Raw genomic sequence first — 19,440 nt, 5'->3', positions numbered from 1 at the left:
CATCCTCAGCTTGTGTGTCTTGTTAAGTGGTGGTCGTCTTTCAGCCTTTCTTACCTTGGTCATGTCTCTGAGTATTGCACACCTTGTGCTTTTGGGCACTCCAGTGATGTTGCAGCTCTGAAATATGGCCAAACTGGTGGCAAGTGGCATCTTGGCAGCTGCACGCTTGACTTTTCTCAGTTCATGGGCAGTTATTTTGCGCCTTGGTTTTTCCACACGCTTCTTGCGACCCTGTTGACTATTTTGAATGAAACGCTTGATTGTTCGATGATCACGCTTCAGAAGCATTGCAATTTTAAGAGTGCTGCATCCCTCTGCAAGATATCTCACTATTTTTTACTTTTCTGAGCCTGTCAAGTCCTTCTTTTGACCCATTTTGCCAAAGGAAAGGAAGTTGCCTAATAATTATGCACACCTAATATGCGGTGTTGATGTCATTAGACCACACCCCTTCTCATTTCAGAGATGCACATCACCTAATATGCTTAATTGGTAGTAGGCTTTCGAGCCTATACAGCTTGGAGTAAGACAACATGCATAAAGAGGATGATGTGGTCAAAATACTCATTTGCCTAATAATTCTGCACTCCCTGTATATTCTGCGTTTTTCACGCAACGCAGGCCCCATAGAAGTGAATGGGGTTGCGTGAAAATCGCAAGCATCCACAAGCAAGTGCGGATGCGGTGCGATTTTCACCCATGGTTGCTAGGAGATGATCGGGATGGAGACCCGATCATTATTATTTTCCCTTATAACATGGTTATAAGGGAAAATAATAGCATTCTGAATACAGAATGCATAGTAAAACAGCGCTGGAGGGGTTAAAAAATAAATAATTAACTCACCTTAGTCCACTTGATCGCGTAGCCCGGCATCTCCTTCTGTCTCCTTTGTTGAATAGGACCTGTGGTGAGCATTAATTACAGGAACAGGACCTTTGATGACGTCACTTCGGTCATCACATGGTACGTCACATGATCTTTTACCATGGTGAATCACCATGGTAAAAGATCGTGTGACGTACCATGTGATGACCGGAGTGACGTCATCAAAGGTCCTGTTCCTGTAAATAATGCTCACTATGTTATGAGGGAAAATAATACAATCTACAGAACACCGATCCCAAGCCCGAACTTCTGTGAAGAAGTTCGGGTTTGGGTACCAAACATGCACGATTTTTCTCACGCGAGTGCAAAAATCATGGGTGTTCCCGCAACACACCCGCACATTTTCCCGCAACACCCATGTGAAAGAGGCCTTTGTGTAACAGTAGAAAAATGCCCCCTTATAATGTGCGCCAGTACATAAAAGTGCCCTGTTGTGTGGCAGTATAAAAAATACCTCCTCTTAGTGCCCCGTAGAGCCAATGTCCCTATAGTACCCTCATAATGTGTGCCAATGACCCCTACTGTGTGCTCAGAAAACTCTCTTAGTGCCCCCAATTGAGCCAAAGTCCCCATAGTGCCCTATAATTTGTGCCAGTATAAAATACTCCTATATCATGCACCAAAGTGCACCTCCCCTTGTCCCTATGGTCATCTGCAAATGCGGTCCGCAATACGGCAACATGCAGAATGGGTCCGTGATCCGTTCACACCCCATAAAAATAACATGTTCTATTTTTTTTGTGGTGCGAAGGCACGGAGAGAAACACAAATTTTACAAACAAATTTGCTTTGTGACGAATTACTTCATCACAAAGCACATTTATTTCTAAATAGTGGGAAGGGTGATTGCGCTGCCCCCATCATTGTACCCCTCAGATGCCGTGTTCGTAGCTGGCATCTGACATTAATAGCACAGTGTAATAAAAATAAATAAGTAAAATCATACTTACATACAGGCTCATGCACACAACCGTATGTATTTTATGGTCCGCAATAAACGTATCCGCAAAAAATACTGATGACGTCCATGTGCATTCCCTATTTTGCAGAACGGAACAGCCGGCCCCTAATAGAACAGGACTATCCTTGTCCGTAATGCAGAAATTTTTTTTTTTTTTTTTGAAGACATACAGACATACAGAATGCACACGGAGTAAGGGCTTGTTCACACAACCATGTGCTGCCCGTGCCATGGACCGCAAATTGCGGTCCGCAATGCACGGGCACCGACCGCGGGGCAGCCACAAGCGCTTCGCAGACCCATTCACTTGAATAGGTCCGCGATCCGTCCGTTCCGCAAAAAGATAGAGCAAGTTGTGCTTTTGTGGGGTTCCGTTCCGTACTTCTGTTCCCCACCATTCCACATCTCCGTATTTGCGGACCCATTCAAGTCAATGGGTCCACATCTTTGATCGCACATCCCCATGCTGTGCTTTGATCTAAAATTGCTTCTCGGCATAAGGGCGCATTCCACCACTGTAGTGTTTTACAAATCCGCAAACTGCGCAAATGAATACAGGCCCATGTGCGTTCCGCAATTTGACAGGGTGGCTTTGTCTAGCAGCAGGGTTGCTGTTTTATTGCTGGGTTCTGCCACCCGCTGATGCAGTGCTGCAGCGTAAGTAGTTGCCACGTGGTACTGTGCCACATTAGAATAGGTCCCACTCAGCCAGGGTGGCTTTGTCTAGTAGTAGGGGTGCTGTTTTACTGCTGGGTCCCACCTCCTACTGGTGCAGCGCTGGTGGGCATCATGTGGTGCCGTGCCACATTAGTGTAGGTCCCACTCAAGGAGGCAACCTTGGCGTGGTGAGTGGGCTTATACACTCTGATAAAAACGTGTACCAGTGTCTCATGTACAGTATGTATATCAGGGGGTTGTATACCATTTATTACGTGTTGTTGTTTTTTTTAGCTCAGAGGGTGTGAGAGGCTTCAAAGAGTCTTTCATAACGACATGTTTTTTGTTTTGTTTTTTACTATCCAACCTCCAAAAAAATCTCGGTTGTTAATGGTGAAAGGATTTGTACCAAGATTAAAACGTATCCCCAGTATAAGGGACAAGTATCGGATAATGTCTGACTGCTGGGAACCCTATCAATCTCAAGAATGATGGTAGACTTTGCCTGATTAAACTTCTTCTCTTCTCCTTTCAGCTGAGACTCTGGTCTATATCGCGCAGTGACACCATGTCTGTTCCGACTTCAGTTCCAAAAATAGATTTTTCGCCTGCAACGGCAGAAGACTATGAAGAACTGATGTCTATCTCTAGTGGGTTATACAACGGACTGGACCATGTGCCGGGGATGTACCATAAATGGCTGAAGGAACCCCAGAGAAGAATGTTCGTGGCCAGGTGTGAAGGGAAAGTGGTGAGTAGAAAAGAGTAAATGATTGATGTCTGATGGTCACATTTATTAAGATTATTAATAGGGAGAGGGAAATAAGCCACTGCTAGACACCTCTGGTAGAGTCTTATCTCCTGCAGGACCATAGGATCAGACATGTTGAAATCCAGCATGTCCAATCATTTTTTTAGCCCCTGTGGGTGGGGTCGCTCCATTTCATGCAACTTGGCCAGTGATGCGGCACGGCTCATACCCCTCTTGTTTGATGGACAGTCCCTGAGAATTTATAGCTGGTAGCTGTGACACAGGAGGCGCCAGGTCTACTGCACAGAGTGGCCCCACCCACAGTGCACCAAAAACCTAATTTGCTTAAAATTAAAGTATTTTTCAGGATTAGAGGAACAGATTTACTACAAAGTTTATTAGGTATACGTTAAAATAAAGGGGGAGGGTATGCGAGCCCTTCCTCAATGTGTACAAACAAGCAAACAAAATATCGACGGTAAACTAGTCGATACTCTGAACTGTAAATGTGGACCACAAAGTATCTCCTCAGAGTTCCCTTACGTAACAACAGTGGGATTGTTGGCTGTCTCAAGGGATATAACGCAGAGTGTACGCAGCTGACTAACGCGCTGCACTCTGCAGTATATAATAACTGGTATCTATTGATGAAGTGTGTCTTCAACATGAATAGGTTATTGGTTAACGCCTCTCCGAACCAACCAAGTGCCTCAAACTATGAGAGTCCAGCCCCACCATTGAGTATTTTCCAATACTGTCATATACCACCAGCTTCTAGGATCTCCCACCGCCACGACTGCCGCGACAGCCACACATGCCCGTAATCCACCCCATCCCCCAATTGACTACCGTGTCAGCCTCATTACATCACCCCCAGATCTCTCTTTTTATTTTATTTTATTTTTTATAAACCTTAGGGTGGGAGGGCGGGAGTTCTTTTTCCTCCAAAATGGCACCCGCTCGCCCCCAGCCACCTCCTTTTAAATCCTAAATCCCACCTTCTCTATCTCCCTAACCACCCCCTCTCAACATTTATTAACTCACTCCTGCCCGGCCCTTCCTACCAAAACCTCTCATGTCAGCCTCCACCTACCTCACGTCCTAGTCCGACCTCTCTTGAATAGGTTATTGGTTAATTACTCAGGGCCTCACCCATAATCCTCAAAATTTTCTCCTCCCCCAAGACCTTTCCAATAAGCACGCACACACTCTGCTTGGATTAAATTGGCCACAGCAGCCGTTTTTATTAATAAAATAAATACATACATAAATAACAATAACATTAACCCCTGACGAGGGAGATCGTAGAAGCCCCAAAACTTTACCATCCGTAAGAAGCCAACATGGCAATTCCATCTTGCCTCCAGATGTAAAACACCAGCTCGGAGACACCAACTGATGGACGCCTCTCCGAACCAACCAAGTGCCTCAAACTATGAGAGTCCAGCCCCACCATTGAGGCCCTCCCATTTTCCAATACTGTCATATACCACCAGCTTCTAGGATCTCCCATCACCACGACTGCCGCGACAGCCACACATGCCCGTAATCCACCCCATCCCCCAATTCACTACCATGTCAGCCTCATTACATCACCCCCTGACCTCTCTCTTTTTAAAAAAATTTTTTTTATAAACCTTAGGTTGGTAGGGTGGGAGTTCTTTTACCTCCAAAATGGCACCCGCTCGCCCACGGCCACCTCCTTTTAAAACCTAAATCCCACCCTCTTTATCTTCCTAACCACCCCCTCTCCACATTTATTAACCACCTCCCATCCGCCCATTGAATATAAACGTCCGGGAGGTGGTTCTCTATCTCTGAATGGACGTTTTAAAACGTCCATTCAGAGATCGCAGCTGCACGCTAATCGTGCAGTGACAGCAGGGCAACCCTTAGAGAAGGCAGGGACAGTGCCCAGTTGTCCCTGCCTTCTAGATCGCTGTACAGGGAGTGCAGAATTATTAGGCAAATTAGTATTTTGACCACATCATCCTCTTTATGCATGTTGTCTTACTCCAAGCTGTATAGGCTCGAAAGCCTACTACCAATTAAGCATATTAGGTGATGTGCATCTCTGTAATGAGAAGGGGTGTGGTCTAATGACATCAACACCCTATATTAGGTGTGCATAATTATTAGGCAACTTCCTTTCCTTTGGCAAAATGGGTCAAAAGAAGGACTTGACAGGCTCAGAAAAGTCAAAAATAGTGAGATATCTTGAAGAGGGATGCAGCACTCTTAAAATTGCAAAGCTTCTGAAGCGTGATCATCGAACAATCAAGCGTTTCATTCAAAATAGTCAACAGGGTCGCAAGAAGCGTGTGGAAAAACCAAGGCGCAAAATAACTGCCCATGAACTGAGAAAAGTCAAGCGTGCAGGTGCCAAGATGCCACTTGCCACCAGTTTGGCCATATTTCAGAGCTGCAACATCACTGGAGTGCCCAAAAGCACAAGGTGTGCAATACTCAGAGACATGGCCAAGGTAAGAAAGGCTGAAAGACGACCACCACTGAACAAGACACACAAGCTGAAACGTCAAGACTGGGCCAAGAAATATCTCAAGACTGATTTTTCTAAGGTTTTATGGACTGATGAAATGAGAGTGAGTCTTGATGGGCCAGATGGATGGGCCCGTGGCTGGATTGGTAAAGGGCAGAGAGCTCCAGTCCGACTCAGACGCCAGCAAGGTGGAGGTGGAGTACTGGTTTGGGCTGGTATCATCAAAGATGAGCTTGTGGGGCCTTTTCGGGTTGAGGATGGAGTCAAGCTCAACTCCCAGTCCTACTGCCAGTTTCTGGAAGACACCTTCTTCAAGCAGTGGTACAGGAAGAAGTCTGCATCCTTCAAGAAAAACATGATTTTCATGCAGGACAATGCTCCATCACGCGCGTCCAAGTACTCCACAGCGTGGCTGGCAAGAAAGAGTATAAAAGAAGAAAATCTAATGACATGGCCTCCTTGTTCACCTGATCTGAACCCCATTGAGAACCTGTGGTCCATCATCAAATGTGAGATTTACAAGGAGGGAAAACAGTACACCTCTCTGAACAGTGTCTGGGAGGCTGTGGTTGCTGCTGCACGCAATGTTGATGGTGAACAGATCAAAACACTGACAGAATCCATGGATGGCAGGCTTTTGAGTGTCCTTGCAAAGAAAGGTGGCTATATTGGTCACTGATTTGTTTTTGTTTTGTTTTTGAATGTCAGAAATGTATATTTGTGAATGTTGAGATGTTATATTGGTTTCACTGGTAAAAATAAATAATTGAAATGGGTATATATTTGTTTTTTGTTAAGTTGCCTAATCATTATGCACAGTAATAGTGACCTGCACACACAGATATCCCCCTAAAATAGCTAAAACTAAAAAATAAAAAAAAACTACTTCCAAAAATATTCAGCTTTGATATTAATGAGTTTTTTGGGTTCATTGAGAACATGGTTGTTGTTCAATAATAAAATTAATCCTCAAAAATACAACTTGCCCAATAATTCTGCACTCCCTGTATACACAGCGCTCATGTGATCGCTGGGACCGAAGAGTGCAGGAGCTGTGTGAGGTCTTGTATGACCTTATGGGGGATGCAAAGTGTAAAATAAAAAAATAAAAAATAAAGTGTTAAAAAAATGTAAGGAATGCAATTTAAAAAAAAAAAAATAGAAAAAATAAAATAAAATAGACATATTTGGTATTGCCGCATCCGTGACGGTCGGCTCTATAAATATATCACATGATCAACCCAGTTCGATAAACACCATTAAAAAAAAAACTGTGTAAAAAAAGCAATTTTTGTCACCTTACATCACAAAAAGTGCAACACCAAGTAATCAAAAAGGCGTATGTCCCACAAAATGGTACCAATAAAACCGTCACCTTGTGCCACAAAAAATGGGCCCCTACATAAGAAAATCACTGAAAAAATTTAAAAACTATAGCTCTCAGAACATGGAGACACAAAAACAAAATTTTTTTGGTTTCAAAAATGCTATTATTGTGTTAAAGTGAAATAAATGAATAAAAGTATACATATTAGGTATCACCACGTCCGTAACAACCAGCTCTATAAAAATATCACATGACCTAACCCCTCGGGTGAACACCGTAAAAAAATAAATATAAACTGTGTAAAAAAAAAATCTATTTTTGTCACCTTACATCACAAAAAGTGCAACACCAAGTGATCAAAAAGGTGTATGTCCCACAAAATAGTACCAATAAAACCGTCACCTCATACCAGAAAAAATGAGCCCCTACGTAAGAAAATCGCTCAAAAAATAAAAAAACTATAGCTCTCAGAACATGGACACATTAAAACATTTTTTTTGTTTCAAAAATGCTATTATTGTGTAAAACTTAAATAAATAAGAAAAAGTATACATATAAGGTATCGCCACGTCCATAACGATCTGCTCTATAAAAATGTAACTTGACCTAACCCCTCAGATGAACACTGTAAAAATGAATGAATAAAAACGGTGCTAAAACAACACATTTTTTGGTCACCTTGCCGCATAAGGTGTTATAATGAATGATCAAAAAATCATATGTACCCAAAAATAGTACAAATAAAACTGGCAACTTATCCCCTAGTTTCCAAAATGTGGTCACTTCATGGGAGTTTCAACTGTAAGGGGGCATCAGGGGGACTTCATATGGGACATGGCATCTAAAAACCATGTGGCACTCCTTTCCTTCTGTGCCCTGCCGTGTGCCCATACAGCAGTATATGACCACATGTGGGGTGTTTCTGTAAACTGCAGAATCTGGGTAATAAATATTGCGTTTTGTTTGGCTGTTAACCATCAATGTGTTAAAGAAAAAAATTGATTAAAATGGAAAATCTGCTAAAAAAGTTAAATTTAAAAATTTGATCTCCATTTTCCTTTAATTCTTGTGGAACGCCTAAAGGGTTAACAAAGTTTGTAAAATCGGTTTTAAGTAACTTAAGGGGTGTCATTTCTACAATGGGGTCATTTATGGGGGTATCCACTATGTAGGCCCCACAAAGTGACTTCAGACCTGAACTGGTCCTTAAAAAGTGGGTTTTGGCAATTTTCTTAAAAACTTTAAGAATTGCTTCTAAACTTCTCGCCCTTCTAACGTCCCCAAAAAATAAAATGACATTTCCAAAATGATGCAAACATAAAGTAGACATATTGGGAATGTTAAGTAATAAATATTTTATGAGGTATCACTTTCTGTTTTAAAAGCAGAGAAATTGAAATTTCTCTATCAGTTCAGATAGCTAACATTATATTACCCACTGAATTCAACTAGATCCCGGCCTTGTAGTTGTTAGGTGTCTGGTTACATGCTATCTGAACTGATAGAGCAGTTTCTGCGTAATCTTAAGTACTGCCCTTTGGGAATACCTTTTTTCAGAGCTACAAGATGGCAACTGTCCCAACGTAGGAGGCTATTAGTGGCTGTGTCCTTCCGGAACAGACGTGTGCCTATATTCCCTTCAGGATCCTTAAAGATGTTAAGATCTAAAAAGGTGATGTGGTTTTGATGGATTTCCGACGTGAAATATAGTCCCAGGTCATTCTTATTCAAGTCAGTGACAAAGTCTTTAAAGTCACTCACACTCCCAGACCATAGGATCAGCACGTCGTCGATATAAAGTAACCACAGGCCTATGTGTTTGATCCATCTGTTTTCCTCCTCAGTAAAAAACGCTTTCCGTACCCACCAGCCCAGGTAGAGATTGGCAAAGGTCGGTGCACATGGGCTACCCATTGCCACTCCCCTGAGCTGTTGGAACAGGCGGCCATTAAACAAAAACACTTTATGTTCCAGAATAAACCGTAATAACTCCAGTACAAACTCATTGTGCCGCCACAAGTGCATACCCCGTTCTTGTAAAAAGGCCCCCACAGCCCCACAGATGGATCAAACACATAGGCCTGTGGTTACGTTTAGAATTGAGCGGACACCTGGATGTTCGGGTTCGACGGGTTCGGCCGAACTTCGGAAAAAAGTTCGAGCACTAAAATGGCTGTAAAAATGTCATGGAAAGGGCTAGAGGGCTGCAAATGTCATCAACATGTGGTTAAGAGCATGGCAAGTGCTCTGCAAACCAATGTGGATAGGGAAATGACTTTAAACAACATAGAATACGTAAAATTTAAAAATAATAATCTTGCTCTAAGAGGACCAGGTCCATATGCAGAAGGAGGTTGAGGAGGCGGTGGATGTGGCGGTGTAGGTGGAAGTGGCGGTGGAGGAGGAGGTAGCCTACACTGCTTTTTGTTTTAAAATTTATTTTTATTTTTTTAATTTAGGGTACACACCAAAACATTGGGAAATATAACCCTCCAGTCGTGCTAAACACACGTTCAGACAATACCCTGGCTGCAGGGCAGGCCAGCACCTCCAAGGGGTAAAGGGCAAGCTCAGGCCTTGTGCCCAATTTTAGATCCAGACGTTGCAGGGGCTGACCCCTGTCAGTTAGTTCGTGTAGGCGTGTGCATACTTACTGCCCCACCCCACCATGTCGCACGTCCCCGTGATGTTCATGATCCACTTTCAATGCTTTTTTATGCGCCTACCATGGTGATTACGGGTGGCGGGGAATCAGGGTTCCAGGCCGGAGAGGGAGCGTGAGAAAAAGAGACCAAATTTAAGGGAGATAAATTTCTAAAAAAAAATTGGGATCGAGAAGAAATGTGGGAAAAGCTATTGAGGCGCAAATGTGGGACAAATTACAGAAGCCCAAATGTGGGCCAAAACAGTCAAGCGGAATTGTGGGAAAAGCTATTGAGGCGTAAATGTTGGCCAAAAGATTATAGCGGAAATGTGGGACAAAGTATTGAAGCTTAAATGTGGTACCACTTGTTTAAGTTTAAGCATTGAATCAAAGGAGGTGGCGCGCATCAATTAAAGAAGCATTTCAGAAATTTTATTCCCTGTCACCTATGCAGAGCAGGGGTTTATTCACAACTAAAATTGTATAATGTGAACCCAAGAATGTAACAGAAAAATTACAGAAATTAATTAACCTGTCTACTTGGTACTTTAATTATTAATTTATGACCCTTTGTCATGCGATCTCCCTCTGTTGGGTGTCCATTACTGGCTGCCGCATCATTAGGAGATCCTGTGACCGCGATTCACTTGATCTCACTATTCCCATTGTTTACTTATTAATTCATTGTCATCCATGTAACATGCACATTGCACTTTCATTGAACATATAACTGCACTATTGATGTTAATGCACTCACTTGTTCATGATCTGTGACGTTTACCTCCTATCCGGGGGTTGAACTATAGGAGATCATGTGATCGGGATCTATGATCATATGACCCATCCCCCTGACTTCGTCGCCTGCGTGACTGGCCATTACGCGGCCTCTGAATATCTCGTGGGATCATGACGCGATTGACGTCATGGAAGGTCCTTGATCAAAAGGCACAGCTGCACTCGCGCAATTGGCCACCGCGCGGTTCACCTGTGCCTTAGAATAATCAGCCTCCCGGGTATCACATGACTGACCAGCGCACTTGGATTGGTGGTATATGCATTTAAATACGAGCTCTCCAGTGGGAAGACTGTACCCCCAGAGGAAGGTTTCAAATCGAAACGCGCGTCGGGGTGTGCAGTCTTCCTGTGGATTTGTTACCTCTTATACACGGTATGTGACCTTGCCTTTTTGGACCGCATGGTTGATGTAACTTGCTGCGGCTCTTTGCCTCTTGAACCAACCTTGGTTATGTTTCTTGCCTATTACTTCTTGCAGCTTGCACATGCACTTTACTGTTTGCTGTATCTGGCTGAATAGATATACTTATACATTCAAGAGATCCACATTGGAGTGTTGCTATTTATTTTTTTGCTTATACTATATAGCATGCACTTGCACTTTATATTTGATGCCATTACTTGCACTCTCATTAATAGTGGATACTCTTTTCAATGTATACTTTATATAGTAGCTTCTTTACTTATAGGCTCTTACATTTAGGTCACTTACCTTATCACACTGTTGTACTTGATAAACTCTCCCAGATTGTACTGCACTTTTTGCATTTGTCTGTCATCTCTTTGTATATGCTTTTAACTATATACTCAATAAAATAATATTTTTTAGCTTAGTAGTTCTCAGTGTCTCTTTATAGGTTATCTAGTTATCTTCTGAGTTAAGCTCCAGTCAGAGGTTTTACAGTTTTTTTTTTTTTTACGCCATTCCTTTGTAACTTACTTTTGTACTAATTGGTAGAGCAGGGGTCTATGACAGAAAACAATTGTTTATTGTCACCCTAAATGTAAAATAAAAATTATTGAAATTTATTAAGCTGTCAACTAGGTATAGCAGTGGTACATCACACCAAAAAATTGGTGAATTTGACCAGAAAATGCAACTGACAATTATTATTTTTTTGTTAACCGGCCTACTAGGTATAGCAGTGGTACTATACACCAAAAAATTGGTTAATTTCACCAGAAAATGTTAATGAGAATTTTTTTTTTTTTTTTTTTTTTTTTTTTTTTCCGGCCTACTAGGTATAGCAGTGGTACTATACACCCAAAAATTGGTGAATTTCCCCGGAAAATGTTAATGACAATTTATTTATATTTTTTTAACCGGCCTACTAGGTATAGCAGTGGTATTATACAACCAAAAATTAGTGAATTTAACCAGAAAATGTAAATGACAAAGTAGTGAAATTATATAAAATAAGACACGTACAAAAAAAAAAAAATGGATTTATGAGGTGGAGTTCCATATGGAGTAGGAGTTTGAGGACGCGGCAGCGCGTCTACCAGCGTGCGCTTGTACTCGCGCATCTTACGATCACGCTCCAGTGACGGAATTAAGGACGGTACGTTGTCCTTGTAACGGGGATCCAGCAGCGAGGCCAGCCAGTAAGCAGCACAAGTTAGAATGTGGGCAACTCAGCGGTCGTTGCGGAGACACTGCAGCATGTAATCGCTCATGTGTGCCAGGCTGCCCAGAGGCAACGAAAATTTGTCTTCTGTGGGAGGTGTATCGCCTGTGTCCTCGGTATCCCCCCATTTCACGCACCAGTGATGGCCATGAGCTAGTCTGGGTGCCACCCTGCTGTGAACATGGTTCCTCCTCCATCTGCTCCTGTCAGGGCCTTTGGTTTGCGCTGTGACACTGTTGTTACACTTGCGGTTGCCCGCGGCAACGTGTTGCTGTGAGAGCATGCAGTGGCAGTGTCTCGGCCTTCTAGTTGATTGCCGGTACATGGTTGCACACGCATGCTGTTGCCGGTGGTAACATGTGGATTAGTATCCTTGTGTGTGCACTTCCCCTTTAAGTGGCTTCCTTCCCTTGTCTGGTGTTGGAAGGGTTAACTCCCTTCCTAGTGTTTTGTGAACACTGGGTTTATGTGGGTGTGTGGGTGTGTGGGTGTGGTTACTTGGGCTTCTTATACCTGTGGCTTCAGGTCAGGAGTCAGTTCTACTCCAGCCTTGGTGTGTGCTGGAGTTAAGCTCCTTGTCTGGTTATTCCATCTGTCCAGTGAGGGCCACCCTTTTGGTCATAGATGTTCCTATGGTGTCTCACGTTTATTGCAGCTATGGGTGTCCTGGGTTCCTGTGTGGTTCGTGGTGTGTGCTGTGTCCTTTAATGTTGGTGTGGACACTAGCACTTGTGCACGGGTTCCAGTCAGTGTGTCTGTGGCAGGTAAGTGTGTTACTGGTTTCACTTACCTGCCATCTCCTTTTGCTGTATGTGTTTCCCCTCCTTGCAGCCTGGCCTTAGTTAGAGACTCCTGTTCCTCCGTGTTGTGGATGAACAGGTAGTCTCTCCCCTGCTCCTAAGTGAGGGATTTCCAGGGCGACTCAGGATATTAGTTATCCAGTGTATGAGCCGTCCCACCATCGGGGTCCACTCATATGGTGAGGAGTCAGGGAGAGGATTAGGGACGCGGTAGGAGGTGACCTGCTCCCTTATCACTCATTTTGAACAGGCTGATCCCCTTTACCCTTTGACACTGCACGGTGGGGGGTTTCCACCACTCCCCGCCATGACACCTCCTCCTCATCCTCCACCTTGTCATCCTCCAGAACTGTGCCCTGGCTGGACAATTGTGTACCTTGGGTTTGTGGGTGCAGGAACCCACCCTCGGAGCCACTTGGGAATGACTGGCCGGAAACCCTACAAAATGATCCCTCTTCCTCCTCCTCCTCCTGTGCCACATCCTCCATCATTGCCAGGAGCGTTTTTTCAAGGAGGCATAGAAGTGGGATAGTAACGCTGAGAACGGCGTTATCGGCACTGGCCATGTTGGTGGAGTACTCGAAACAGCGCAACAAGGAACACAGGTCTCGCATGGAGGCCCAGTCATTGGTGGTGAAGTGGTGCTGTTCCGCCGAGCGACTCACCCGTGCGTGCTGCGACTGAAACTCCACTATCGCCTGCTGCTGCTCGCACAGTCTGGCCAGCATGTGCAAGGTGGAGTTCCACCTTGTGGGCACGTCACATATGAGGTGGTGAGCGGGAAGGCCGAAGTTACGCTGCAGCGCTGACAGGCGAGCAGCAGCAGGGTGAGAACACCGAAAGCGCGCACAGACGGCCCGCACTTTATGCAGCAGCTCTGACATATCGGGGTAAGTTTTAAGGAATCTCTGCACCACCAAATTCAGCACATGCGCCAGGCAAGGGATGTGCATATCGGCTAGTCCCAGAGCTGCTACGAGATTTCACCCATTATCGCACACCACCAGGCCGGGCTTGAGGCTGACTGGCACAAACCACTCATCGGTCTGTTGTTCAAGGCCTGTCCACAGCTCCTGCGCTGTGTGGGGTTTGTCCCCCAAACAGATAAGTTTAAAACTGCCTGCTGTCATTTACCCCTGGCTGTGCTGAAGTTGGTGGTGAAGGTGTTACGCTGACCAGGAGGAGGAAGCAACAGGAGGCAAACTGAAGCGCCCTGCAATCCTCGGTGGTGGAAGGACATGCGCCAAACTGCTATCCGCCTCAGGCCCAGCCACCACTGCATTTACCCAGTGTGCTGTTATGGAGATATAACTGCCCTGACCGTGCTTACTGGTCCACGTATCCGTAGTCAGGTGCACATTGCCGCAGATGGCATTGAGCAGTGCACACCTGATTTTGTCCCCTACTTGGTTGTTCAAGGAAGGGATGGCTCGCCTTGAAAAGTAGTGGCGGCTGGGCACGATGTACTGTGGGACAGCCACCGCCATAAGGCCTTTAAAACTATCCGTCTCCACCAGATGGAATGAAAGCATTTCAAAGGATAGTAATTTAGAAATGCTGGCATTCAGGGCTAGGGATCGCGGGTGGGTAGGGGGGTACTTCCTCTTCCTCTCCAGCGTTTGGGAGATGGAGAGCTGAATGCTCCGTGGGACATTGTGGAGATGCTTGGTGACCCAGGTGTTGGTGTTGCTGGTAGATCCTCTGTTTGCGGGGTGGCAGGTGGCACTGTCACACCAGAGGTGGATGAAGAGGCCGAGACTGCAGCAGAAGAGGAAGCAGGAGGAGTCAGACCTTTCTTAGTTTTTGAGGTGTCTACTCCCCTGCAGCTCATGCTTTGCACTTAAATGCCTGGTCATGCAGGTTGTGCTCAGGTTCAGAACGTTTATGCCTCGCTTCAGGCTCTGATTGCACAGCGCGCAAACCACTCGTGTCTTGTCGTCAGCACATTGTCTGAAGAACTGCCACGCCAGGGAACTCCTTGGAGCTGGCTTTGGTGTGCTTGGTCCCTTGCTGAGGTGGGCAGTAGCAGGCGTACTGTCTAGAGGACGGCTGCTCCGCTTTTGCACCCTGCTCCCTCTTCTGCTGTGCCGGTGGCTCTGTGCGACCACCTCCTCTTCCTCCGAACTACATAGGTCACTCGCATGACCTTGGTTCGCATGACCTCATCGTCCTCCACATCATCTTCCACCCAGTCTTCATCCCTGCCTTCCTTGTCGGTCTGCACACTTTCAAAAGCCCCAGCAGTTGGCACCTATGTTTTGTCATCATCCGAGACGTGCTGCGATGGTCCTCCCATGTACTCATCTTGAAAGATAAGTGGTTGGGCATCGGTGCACTCAATCTTTTCCACTTCTGGGGCAGGGCTAGGTGGATGGCCCTGGGAAACCCTGCTAACATCATCAAAAAGCAGAAGAGACTGCTGCATGACTTGTGGCTCAGACTGCTTGGCTGATTTGCAAGGGGGTGATGTGAAAGACTGATGGACATTGGCTGCAGGTGTCAACTGTGGTCTTTCAGCAAGAGACTGGGTGGGAGACAATGTGAAGAAACTGGATCCACTGTCAGCAACCTAATCTACTATCGCCTGTACATGTTCAGGCCTCACCTGTCACAACCTTGTGTTAAGGTCGTGGCTTTATTTAGTTGCCTGCGGCAACATTTAATGGTGTTTTCCCTGATTTGGTGTGCACGGAGTTAAACTTGTTGGAGTGTGGTGGGTGTGACCTCAGGCCTCCTTATATGTTGGTGTGGTGGAGCCTGAGGTCAGTTTGGGTTTGATTGTTGTCAGTCTGTGTTGGAGCTCTGCTCCCTGGCTGAATGTGTCATGCTGTGTGAGCCACCCTTAGTTGCAATTATTTGTGTCTGTTTCCTGTACCCTTCCTCTCTGGTTTTGTTGTAGTTTTGGTGTGGTCCCTGTTTGGAGGTTCGCATGGTGGTGTGATTGCTCCGGAAGGGGCTTGCTTTCCCGGAGGGGTTTAAGCGAAGGCAAGACTGTGGGTTTCCCAGCCTGGAGCCTCCGTCCATCTCGGCTGCGGCAGGTAAGTGTTTATAGCATTGTTATGTTGCTGTGTGACTTACCTGCCGTACTGTTTTACCCATAGTCTTGCATCCTGTCAGCTACTGGGCCTCTGGAGATGCCTGTCATCCGTGTCGTGGATGCACAGGTATTCTCTGCCCTGTTATCATCTGTAGGGCAATGCAGGGATTCCTAGGTCTCTAGGCATGTGGGTATGAGTCCTCTTACCACTGAAGGGGGCTCATACAGTTAGGAGACTAGGGCCTGTTGAGGGAAGCATTAGGAGGTGACCAGCTCCCTTTTCCCTGCATTGCGGCCTGGTAGCCAGAGCATTGTGCGATGGGGTGTTCCCCCACTCCCCGTCGGGACATCACCATTTGTAGAGCAGCATTAGGCCCGACCAAATACCGTTGCAGGTTTTGTCGCCTACTCGCACCTGAGGAAGGAGTTTCACTTGTGCGTGTAGCTGGCACAGATCGACCACGTCCTCTCCCTGCAACAGGAGCTCCACCAGCAGCACCACGACCTGGGCCACGTCCCTTATTTGACGCTATCCTCATATTTTTCGAATTTAGGATCTTGCCCTAAATGGGTGTTTAATTAATAGTAGAATAGAACGAAAGTATGTAAAGGGTGTATCTCACACGGCCCGATCCAGACTAGGCCTCAATTAAAGATTTTTTTGCCCAAAATGGATGTATTTCAAATGTCTGTATTTCAAATGCCTGAATCAAACCCCTGTATGTAGAGGGTGTATCTCACACGATCTGAACCAATGTAGGCCTGAATTAAATATTGGTGCACCAAATGGCGGTATTTCAAATGCCTGAATTAAACCCCTGTATGTAGAGGGTGTATCTCACACGGTCTGAACCAGTGTAGGCCTGAATTCAATATTGGTGCACCAAATGGCGGTATTTTAAATGCCTGAATCAAACCCCTGTTTTTAGAGGGTGTATCTCACACGGCCTGAAGCAGTGTAGACCTGAATTCAATATTGGTGCACCAAATAGCGGTATTTCAAATCTCTGAATCTAACCCAAATGTATTAAGGGTGTATCTCACAATGACATCTGCATCAAAGGCTGCCAACTAAATTTTCTTTGTTTGTTTAACAACTGAATTTGACAGCAGTATTTAAGCCTGTAATTTCACACGTGCTGATGCTGCAAGGCCTGAAAATAGTGTTTTTATGTAAAAAAAACTGTGTTTTTAAAACCCCAGAAAATGATGGGTGTATTTCTAGCTTAAATTGCACACTGACTAATCCAGATGTTGTAGATAGCCAAAAAAGTGTTTTTTTTGTAACAGAATATGAAAGCTGGATATATTATCTATTACTATCAGTGTAGGCCTGAATTAAAGATTTATTTGCCCAAAATGGCTGTATTTCAAATGGCTGTATTACAAATGCCTGATTCAAACCCCTGTATGTAGAGGGTGTACCTCGCAGGGCCTGAACCAGTGTAGGCCTAAATTATATATTTCTTTTCCCAAAATGGCTGTATTTCAAATGCCTGAATCAAACCTCTGTATGTAGAGGGTGTATCTCTGTCACGGAAGGTGTACAGCAAACTAGAAGACACAAAATGAAGATCCGGCTGACTGGATCCAAAACTAAGGAACCAAAGGGATAGCCCTGCCACAGACCTGGCTCTCTCCCTAAACTGCTCAGCCTATGTAAAATTCTCAATGGTAGAAGATCGCATATCCTCGTACCTTGACTGAATAACCCCTGAACACTCTATAATAGTGAGGGGACACGACCACCGGCTCCCTAAACTTGATACGGAGGGAGTCAGGGTCTCCTGGGATCCAGCAAACAGGAAAATACAAATGAATAAACAAAACTTATCTGTAGAAGACTCAGTAGTAGCATCCAGCATGCATATACTCCAGGAAGTTGTATAAACCGCAAAGTGATGCAGTATGGGAAGGGATTTAAAGGGATGCAATCAGTGCAACTACATGACAGCTGAGAGAGGCTAACGAGATGAGAAAATGAAAGCAAAACAAAAGGAACCTCAAGGAGGAGGTTCTGAAGGAAGTCTGTCAGAGCTTCTCAGATGTCTGGTGGTGACAATCTCACACTGTCTGAACCAGTGTAGGCCTGAATTAAATCTTTCTTTGCCCAAAATGGCTGTATTTCAAATGGCTGTATTTCAAATGCCTGAATCAAAACCCTGTATGTAGAGGGTGTATCTCACAGGGCCTGAACCAGTGTTGGCCTAAATTAAGGATGTCTTTGCCCAAAATGGCTGTATTTTAAATGGCTGTATTTCAAATGCCTGAATCAAACCCTGTATGTAGAGGGTGTATCTCACACGGCCTGAACCAGTGTAGGCCTGAATTCAATATTGGTGCACCAAATGGCTGTATTTCAAATGCCTGAATCAAACCCCTGTATGTAGAGGGTGTATCTCACACAGTCTGAACCAGTGTAGGCCTGAATTAAATATTTCTTTGCCCAAAATGGCTGTATTTCAAATGGCTGTATTTCAAATCCCTGAATCAAATCCCGGTATGTAGAGGGTGTATCTCACACGGCCTGAAGCAGTGTAGACCTGAATTCAATATTGGTGCACCAAATAGCGGTATTTCAAATCTCTGAATCTAACCCAAATGTATTAAGGGTGTATCTCACAATGACATCTGCATCAAAGGCTGCCAACTAAATTTTCTTTGTTTGTTTAACAACTGAATTTGACAGCAGTATTTAAGCCTGTAATTTCACACGTGCTGATGCTGCAAGGCCTGAAAATAGTGTTTTTATGTAAAAAAAACTGTGTTTTTAAAACCCCAGAAAATGATGGGTGTATTTCTAGCTTAAATTGCACACTGACTAATCCAGATGTTGTAGATAGCCAAAAAAGTGTTTTTTTTTGTAACAGAATATGAAAGCTGGATATATTAAACTTGAATTTAACACTTGCAGATCAGGAAAATACTGTTTTTTGACAAAAAAAAGTGTGTTTTTAAAACCCCAGAAAATGATGGGCGTATTTAATTGGGCGTCAATTTAAGGCCGACCCCAGTATAATATTCATCACAAATATCTCTAATCGGCTGCTTCTATATGTGTGGTTGTGCCATGGTTGGCAGGATGGTTCCTTGCAAATTGGATGACCTGCCATTATATTCCTTCAAGATAGATTCAAGGACACGATCCAGAGGGTATTGGCTAATATTGCACATTCACACTACATACAAAAACCTGTTGCAAGAAGATTCTGTGCTCGTCCAAGTGTGTGCACTAAGGGTATAAACACACAGTGCCATCCACATCTTCTGACCACACCACCTGTCTCTATTATCCACCATCTTGTGTGTGTAACACCCCAGAGTTGTGTTACTACACACCTCTTCCCCACTACTATTTCCTAAGAGCCTTTATAATGTCATCTGATATAATTTACATTATGTCTTCCACAAATGTGCATATAAATCCATGTTAAAAGTAATTGTTCCTGTAG

General features: G+C 44.5%; 1 protein-coding gene across 1 annotated transcript in view; it reads left to right on the top strand.

Annotated features, from left to right (window-relative positions):
* The first annotated feature begins 2,977 nt into the window (after window positions 1-2,977).
* Window positions 2,978-19,440, top strand: part of LOC120986522 (probable N-acetyltransferase 16) — a 43,103-nt gene continuing 26,640 nt past the window's right edge. The window contains exon 1 of the mRNA XM_040415146.1: window positions 2,978-3,257. Coding sequence (XP_040271080.1) covers window positions 3,075-3,257 — 183 coding nt within the window. The 5' untranslated portion in view covers window positions 2,978-3,074. The remainder of the gene's footprint in view (window positions 3,258-19,440) is intronic.

Source organism: Bufo bufo, chromosome 1 (genome assembly GCF_905171765.1).
Source record: "Bufo bufo chromosome 1, aBufBuf1.1, whole genome shotgun sequence".
Taxonomy (NCBI): Eukaryota; Metazoa; Chordata; class Amphibia; order Anura; family Bufonidae; genus Bufo; species Bufo bufo.
This window is presented reverse-complemented; position numbering and strand designations above follow the sequence as displayed.